General features: G+C 43.7%; 1 protein-coding gene across 2 annotated transcripts in view; it reads right to left on the bottom strand.

Moving 5' to 3' along the window:
- Positions 1-1,789: 1,789 nt before the first annotated feature.
- Positions 1,790-8,229, bottom strand: part of Prosalpha6 (Proteasome alpha6 subunit) — a 28,920-nt gene continuing 22,480 nt past the window's right edge. For both annotated transcript variants that reach the window (XM_075870813.1, XM_037416067.2), the window contains exons 4-7: positions 7,343-7,413; positions 6,201-6,330; positions 4,980-5,131; positions 1,790-2,005 (exon numbers count right to left, since the gene is read on the bottom strand). In XM_075870813.1, coding sequence (XP_075726928.1) covers positions 1,862-2,005; positions 4,980-5,131; positions 6,201-6,330; positions 7,343-7,413 — 497 coding nt within the window. In that variant the 3' untranslated portion in view covers positions 1,790-1,861. The remainder of the gene's footprint in view (positions 2,006-4,979; positions 5,132-6,200; positions 6,331-7,342; positions 7,414-8,229) is intronic.

Raw genomic sequence — 8,229 nt, 5'->3', positions numbered from 1 at the left:
ATTCGTTCGAATTCATTTCACCGCGACCTTGGACGTCGACGCGCCGTACAAACCAACCGACGAGCGGCAACTGAGCGAGCGAGCGCCGACCTTGAGTATATATACAGCGCGACGGCGCATGCGCTGTCAGCTGTCGAATGTTCTCGAAGGAGAAGCGCGCGCGCGGCACAGATGGCGACGGCGCGACGGCGCATGCGCTGTCAGCTGTCGAATGTTCTCGAAGAAGCGCGCGCGGCACAGATGGTGGCCGACGGCGCGACGGCGCATGCGCGCGCGTCAGCTGTCGAATGTTCGAGAAGCGGTGCGGACGGCGCACTACAAGGCGCGAGTATAAGATGCTTCCGCATCTAAAAAATTTGTTTTGCTGTCTAATAGCCATGTCTACCTTGAATAAATATCACCCATCCGCTGGTAAAGAAAACACTCACACAGCAACAACGGGAAGTCTAGCTCTCTCTTCGTATTTTTAAATGAGAAAACAAGAAATCGACAGTTATGGTTTGGGACAGCATTTTTGTGCTTGTCCTGCTTTTACCCTAAGTGGGAGGTCTGCTCACTCCAGAGACCTTCTCAACTTCCTTGCCTCCTTCGCCCCCGAGACGAGACGGCATGGTTGGTACAGGTCCTTCAAGATGAGCTTGGCCCCCCAAACTCATGTTTCACGAAGGCCTTCACTATCTTGAGTGGTGTTGCAGGCAAAGGCATGTGTCTGTGTATATTGCACTATACGAGGGTCAGACAAATGTATACAAAACAATGTTTTTAAGAACACAAGACACACCTGACATTTTGGGATCTAAAATTAAAAATACCTTTCAATACATTTGCTGCATTTATAATACTAGACTACCCTGAGCACTAAAAGAAAATTCCTAATCTGAGAAAATTCATTAGGAGTTTTCAAATGTAATAGTTTAGACTAATGTATATAGGTAAGAGTGCAAGACTTTTCCAACGAGCACTTTTTTGCACACACGGCGGGAGGGGGCTTGCACTTCACCTCTCCTCCCCATAAAGAGGTGTGCCTTAATTAGGCCTCAGCCCCCCTCTCTCAACACCAGCAGACTAAGATACTGCTACGCCTGCGTGAAATGCACAGCAAAGTCAAATCGAAAGCTGGAAGAGAGGCCTTTCGGAGCCTTCTTTAAACTCTTTAGGTAACTGCTACAAGCACACTTGGAGGGTGCCCACTACACCATAAATAATTCCAACTTTTGCATAGTAGGCCGGCATTCTCTATGCCATTCCTCACTCTTTGAAGAAGAGAAATACTCGCTATGCACTTGCAAGTAATTTTGTGAAATTTTTTTAAGCTGTGGCTGACGACAAAGAATCATGACTCCAGCTTTCGCAATGGGCTGGAGCATTGGACGACCCACACGTACTAACTCAATTTGTATTGTGCGACTCCTGGTTGTTCCTTTGCCCTTCTAAAAGAATTTATTACTCATACAAACACAATTCTTTACCCGGCAGCAAGCCTGCCCAAGGCCAGTTTGCAATAGAGTTGCAAAGCAGCGGCGTGGCTCTGTGGTAGAATACTGGACTGGCACGAAGGAGACCTGGGTTAAAGTCTCATTGCATCCCTAGCGTTGTTTTATTTACCTTTTTATAATTGCATGTGATAGTTGTCACAGACACCGGCAGCAGACAACTACAGTGCACGCGAGCCTTGTTGTGATCGCATAAGAGCGTTGACAGCAAAGCTTCGCTCCTATGAAAACTGGAAGCACAGCAACAGAAAGCTGCAGTGAGTAAACAACACTATCAATGAAGTATGACAAGGTACTTCAGTAATACCATTTATTAGCCAGAAAAAGACGAAGTTGTGTATGCGCACCAGTCGTGAAAGAGGGAAATGTCAGTGCTCCATGCGTTCCTCAGTGGCCACAGCCACTATGGGGTCAGCTGGGCCCTTCTCCTCCACTGCAGGAGGGGCAGGCGGGGGTGCATCGTCATCGCCAGGAGGTTGTCGGCGGTCCTCTTCACCCTCAATCGAAGCCAGCTATTGAGCCGTCAAGGAACCAAAACGTACGCAGCTCCAGGCAGCCAGTAACGCAGAATATTACTTAGTGATGCGGTTAAAGTAGAATGACACTACAAAAACCACACAGGGCCCAGTTAACAGGATGAGTGCTTTATCATTCGTGCACAGTAGACATAAATAAAAATTTGAGAACCTCATGGTAGAAAATAATGCACCTGAGCCCGTCGATGTGATGAGCATTGAAATCAATTCCAGCAGCAGATAATCTTATTCTCCGCTCAGTGACACAGCTATCGGTGCCAAGAAATTAACATTAAAGAAGCAGAACAAAGTTTACATAGCTGCACTCATAGCATGTCTGGGTGCCGAAAAATCCGTCAGTGAGCCATCAATCAAATTATTTCCCATTGAAATTCATTTTGTGATGGACATCAGATAGACAGGATCACGTACATTATCACTTTCTACGGGCTTCTAGAATTTTTATGTCGTGCTATCTCTTGGTACAGGCCACACCAAAATGTATAAGAAACTTTATAATTGCTTTAGAATGATAAGAGTGTGCTCACATTGTGAGCAGTTGACATTATCTTGGAAGTAACGCGAGTACCAACAGTGGCACTGGGATGTTCAATCACTCATTGATGAACACTGAAGTGTTCTACTGACAATCAGACGGTCTACAACCAATAATCATGCTCATTGCTATTAGTGTTCTCCCAGTGTTCCTTGTTTATACTTTCAATGCTCCTTTTTATTTTCCAGAGTGCAGAATTGCCCGATGAATAGCTCAGCATTTACCAATTTCGCCGTTTGATTCTTCAGAGTCACAACTACATGCCAATATGTTCTAGTGGTAAAAAACCCTAAACCACACAGAGGTCAAAACTTAGGTGTGGTATAGTTGAGCACGTGTCTAAAATAAACATGTAGCCAGGACAATTTTTTCCTAACAATGCTGTATTAGTGAAGTAACAGGTGTTTGACGATCAAAACACAGCATTGGCCCGTTTCTATCTTGCCCTTGCTACCCTCCATTCAAAGTACGTATTCTCTCCCAAAGCTGCTTTGCCCTCCTTGCTGAGTGCCCCTCCCAACATTACATGACATGCATCATCACTGATGGGCTCTTCCAGTTACAACTCTGCGCTTTTCGGCTACCCGCTGCTGTTGTTGTGTTTGCTCGTGCCTCACACCAATTGTGCCGGTGTAGACCCTGTGTTGGTATTTTTATTTATATTTTATTTACCTGAACATTTTACAGGCCATTGTCAGCCCATGCAGGAGTGGTGATAAGAAAATACATGCAGAAACAACACAAAATACTTACACGAAATAACAACAACAAAAATCACAGCATATTCATGGAGTGAATGACGATGAGTGGGACGAAGCGTTTGTCAGCCCGTCTGTGCTTCCGTCTATCTGTTTGTTCTTGCTTCCGTTCGTTTGCGCAAACATCCATGCGTCTGTCCATTCGTTCACGAGTCTGTTCATCAATCCGTCTGTCCGTTCGTGCATCTATCCGTACGCGCGTCCGTCCATCTGTCTGTCTGCCTTCTAGTCTGTCTGTCCACCCGTCCATGTGTCCGTCTAATGAACGCTCCAAGTACCGCCATCTCGCTTCCCTTGTGGCACATACCCGCTCCGTCCGTCCATCTGTCTGATAGTCTGTCTGTCCGTGCGTCCATCTAGTGAACACTCTAAACCACACAAAGGTCAAAATTTAGGTGTGGTATAGTTGAGCACGAGTCTAAAATAAACATGTAGCCAGGACAATTTTTTCCAAACAATGCTGCATTAGTAACCGAAAAGTACCGCCATCTCCCATCCCAGCGGCACATACCCACTATAGAGCGGGCATGTGCCACCAGTGGCAACATACACCAACGGAGGATCGCACCCTAAGGAGCTTCACCCCTAAAAGATATGGCAGCAATGTGGCACTTGAGTTACAGCATACGAGCTACGGTTTCCGATTAAAAGCACACACATGTGGACAACATGACTGAGAACAGGAAGGAGTGCGGGCAGCTGTTTGCAGACTAACCAGAAGTTGTACGGTCTTCTTCGACCAACGGTGGTATCACTTGCAGATTGCATCACAGATTCAACAGGTTGACGTTGTACAAATCACAGTGGAAGCCAGAAAAGCCCAGAGAGGATAAAGGACTGTTTCACGAAATTTACAGGGCTCCCATGGCCCGTAAAGCTGTTGCATGAGGCTTTACTAATCATGACAGCATTCTGAATACGATGTGCGTGTTCACTTTAAATGTCTGAAAAAACACTGGAGGTGGTTCAAGGGCGCTTTAAGGTGACCTTCTTTAAAGGGGTACTGACACAAAAACTTGGCCCTGCGTTTCTCTGCTGTAATGCGTTGCTGGTGGCCTGTTAGTAATGAAATGACACATTGTTTACTGTAGCCCGTGACATAATTAACTACAGGCCCTCATTATCAAACAATTTCAGTGTCTGTTTGAGAAAGTTCCGAAAACTGGGTGCAGCTGTCGCCACCTAGCATGTGCAGCTCTTGACCACATCAGCACACAGAACTGTGACGCACTTCTGCATGGTCCGCATCAAGAATTACTTTCGAATAAGAAACGGGGCTGGAATGTCGGCAAACACAAAACTTTCGAAGGGTGCGCCACGGCAACGCACTCGCAACCGGCCGCCGAGAAATATAGACTTCGGGAACTAATGCGTCAAAAGAAAAATGGTGGATATGACGTTATCATAACTTGTTTGTTGACCGCAGCGTGGTGACGTGAGGGAAGTAGGGGGTCACCTCGGAGGCTGTCTATAGCGCTATGGAGTCGGTCGCTCACGCGAACTTCAAAATTAATTTAAAATACCTTCCACGCTATATTTGCTGTTGATATCTTGCAGATGATGTACGAATGTTCCTGAGAATGTACCCCTTTAAGACTACCAGGTTGCCAACTGATGCCAGGACCTTAGTTCTTGTACTGGACAGCAAAAAGGATACATAGGGGGCCACACGATCGTCGTCATAAATGGTGAAGTCGTGGTCCTTGCCCACAATGGCGATCGACACGTTCTTGGTAGACAGCTCCACCTCGTTGGGAAGGCAGTCACGCAGCGCCCGCAGTCCATGCTTCACCAACTCCTCCAGGTTGCCTAAAAACAGAATGCGCGCATTATGCCACTGCATCTCCATTAGGATTACCTGCTGTAATTGGGTGCTGCTATATCTGGAATTCATAAGTTCATAATTAAACTTGTGCTGAGAAAGATGTGAATTTTAACTGCTGCAGTTTCGTCTCTCATCATGGCACAAAGGCAAACGATATGAAAAAGCCACTCAACACTAATGATGTCTGAATATGAGAGTGTGGAAACCAGAACACTAATAATGTTTGGTTTTGAAACAAAATAGAATGTAAATATTTAGGGATCCATTCACTAATGAAGAAAATTATTGCCTTAGAAGATGTTTCAGAACCGTAACACCACCCTTCATAGTACAACGATTCCTATGGGAATCACAGCTGCATGTACAATTAATGACATTGAAAATACCAAACACACTACATGTATGGCCCACGTCTACTTTTTTTCTTGATTTCAACTATGATATCCTTAACCCGTGTATGCATATCGTGCACAGACCTATTCAAAGAAAACTCCACACTGCCAGGAAGCATCACTTCAGGGTTCAATGAACATATTACTTACATTGATTCATTAATTTTTAGGGGTTTGTTATAACAGCTTATACGCTCTAAATATAGTACATTTTAAAAGTTTATAACAGGTTATCACTTGCATTCTGCCGAAAGTCAAATCCTGCCACTGATCGAAGTTGCTTTCACTTTCTTTGAACCAAGAAGAATGAATGCCTTGTACAAACTTCTTTTTAAATGTCATGCAGGATAGTTGGGCCATGTCAAATATGCTCATTATTCTTTATAATTTGTGTTATATATCATGCTGATTGGAATCAAAATTATTCACCCAAATCATAATTTGCTTTGAACCTAAAATTTACTCTTCACACAAGCCTAGTGTTTGCCTTGTACTATTGCTTTTGCACTATTATTTACTATTCGTGTCCCCCCCACCCTGTAACATCCCCCTGCACCAATGCCTTGAGGTAAATGTAGTCACATCAATAAATATATTGCCTCTCAGCACTTGCCACATAGCTGGCTAATCTTGCGTGCAAGAACCTGCAATAGATACATACACAACTTGAACTCGTCCAAGTGCTTCTCCAGGTAGGTGCGGGCCGATTGAGAGCGAGCCCCTATTGCCATCGCCTTGCAGTCGAAAAAGTTGGCTGACGGGCAGGTCTGGTAGATGTGTGCACCCATGTCCTGAGCAAGGCATTACAGCATGATGAACATGACGGTACAAGGACAGCACAAGTACAAGTACAGCTCTAACAAACCGAAATGGAGATGCAACAGAAAACACACAAACAAAAGTTGCAGGGCCCTTATGCCTCATGCGAAAAATGGCGACCGCAGAAACCATCTTCCATTGTTTGGCAGTCGCTTGTATTGATCCCACACATGAAAGTTCTCTGCACCTTAGGTAGTTTTGCAGTACCTTCGCGATTGGCTTATGTTTGACCAAGCAACAATGCAGTGTCACGAAATCCCCAAATCCCCATACAATGTCACGATGATGTCACAAGTTTTGGTGACCTGAGACATCATAATGTAGTCGTAGGGCAAACTCAACACATGATGATTTTTTGCATTACTGGTGTTGAAGATCATGGTCACTTCTGGAGTTTGATGAAGTATCTGAGGCTTCGCCTTAAAACACACAGGTCAAAAGACAAAAATGCCCACTTCAAAGGGCAACTGTTCTTCTCAAAGACATTAAGTTTTTCTTTTTGCTGTGATGTTTAATCAAACAAGAACATTTCAAAAACGTAAAACAAGGTAGATGAAATGGGGCGCATCTATGAGTCCGATGCTCTTGCATTTCATCGCACTCAAGTGTGGCCACCTTGGCTGGGAAAAGAAGCTGCATCATCAAGCTCAGCAGCACAGCTTCTACCTGCTAAGCTGCCACAGTGATGTTTCACCTAAGCATATGGCACATCACACAATGGAATCAAGAGACGAAAGCTAATTACAGGTATACGCAACAAAAGAAATACCGTCACTTCAGAGCAAACCGAGTAAATTTGGTGAATTGTTATTTGTTCGTTGCACCACTATATAAAGAGTGCATTTTATAGCAGTCTCAAATCAAGAAGAAGCAGTCACTCATCAAGTCAAAGCAAAAAGACATTACATGATCACACATCCTTCAATTCAATTCATCACTAAGTAATCTGAAAATCGGTTCGTGTAGATACGCTAGCTAACTCACGTCATATCCAGCCACAAGAAGACCAACCCCGTAAGGACGACGGTCGTAGCGCTGAGTGCACACCTGCATTTCTGTTATGGCACGAGTCAAGGAGCAACAGAAGCTAACAAAAAATTGCGGAATGCAAAGCGCAACAAAATTTCCCTAGCCTAGATTGGCCATGAAAAAATAACAAGCACACACGTTATCTTTGCAGGGTTGCTACTTTTCTGATTTTCCAAGTGACAGCCTTTGAGCTGCACTGTTAAAACCTACCTCCAAATTTTATCATCTAATTCAAGTGTTTCACATCTGCAATATTTCACTACTAGTGATCATTCTGGTGAAGGAAGTACCGTTTTTAACGAGACATTAGACACGAATGCTTTGGCAGTAATTAAAAAATAAAATTTACCTCTTCAGGAATTCTCACAGCCAGCAGACAACTACTGCAAGTAAGTTGAGTGGATCACTAAATTCAATTTATGTGTATATATAGCATGGCTGCCTGTACAGTAATTAAAAAGTTCTATCTGCTTTTAGAACGACCTCTTTTAAAAAAAAGAACTTCGGCCTATTTTTCCAGACTAAAATTAACAGAAATAATTTTCATAAGTATAAATGCATTGCAATGGTTACTCATTGATTTTAAAATCAGAAACAAGCTTATATAAATAATAAGAAGTACTATGCACACTGGAATCAACGTGTATTGCAGGCTTATAAAAAAATGTGCATTCTTCAAATATACAGATGGCACTGCAATTATTTAGCCACTCGCTCAAGTTTCTATACTTAGGCACTGTAAATGTATGGCTATGAGAGCCTGGGGTGTCATGGTGCCATATTTTACTGTCATGGGTACTCAAAAAAGCGTTACAAGGTTTGTACAGTTTTCATTGGAAGTG

The sequence above is a fragment of the Rhipicephalus microplus genome, chromosome 8 (assembly GCF_043290135.1).
Source record: "Rhipicephalus microplus isolate Deutch F79 chromosome 8, USDA_Rmic, whole genome shotgun sequence".
Classification (NCBI taxonomy): Eukaryota; Metazoa; Arthropoda; class Arachnida; order Ixodida; family Ixodidae; genus Rhipicephalus; species Rhipicephalus microplus.
This window is presented reverse-complemented; position numbering and strand designations above follow the sequence as displayed.